This window comes from Penaeus monodon, chromosome 33, assembly GCF_015228065.2.
Source record: "Penaeus monodon isolate SGIC_2016 chromosome 33, NSTDA_Pmon_1, whole genome shotgun sequence".
NCBI classification, from domain to species: Eukaryota; Metazoa; Arthropoda; class Malacostraca; order Decapoda; family Penaeidae; genus Penaeus; species Penaeus monodon.
Window position 1 is genome coordinate 23,466,987 of NC_051418.1, and position 211 is coordinate 23,467,197.

The 211-nt window shown below is 40.3% G+C and overlaps 1 protein-coding gene across 1 annotated transcript in view; it reads right to left on the bottom strand.

Annotated features, from left to right (window-relative positions):
- Positions 1 to 211, bottom strand: part of LOC119594162 — an 11,585-nt gene that overhangs the window by 9,510 nt on the left and 1,864 nt on the right. Inside the window, exon 2 of the mRNA XM_037943233.1 lies at positions 61 to 141. Within this exon, the coding sequence (XP_037799161.1) occupies positions 61 to 141 (81 nt within the window). The remainder of the gene's footprint in view (positions 1 to 60; positions 142 to 211) is intronic.

Consider the following 211-nt stretch of genomic DNA (forward strand, 5'->3'; position numbering starts at 1 on the left):
GTTTTCGCAAAAAGTATCAAAATGCAAATAGATTTTACCTCTTCTACATAAATAAATTACCTGAACATTTGATGATCTCGGCATGCTTGGTTCAGCTGTGCACACCACCGCCACCCACACGACCGAAACGAAGAGACGCATCTGTGGGCGGCAGCGATAAAAAAAGGTTAATTCTGAATTCTGTGAGTTTCAGTTATTTATCAAGTCAACA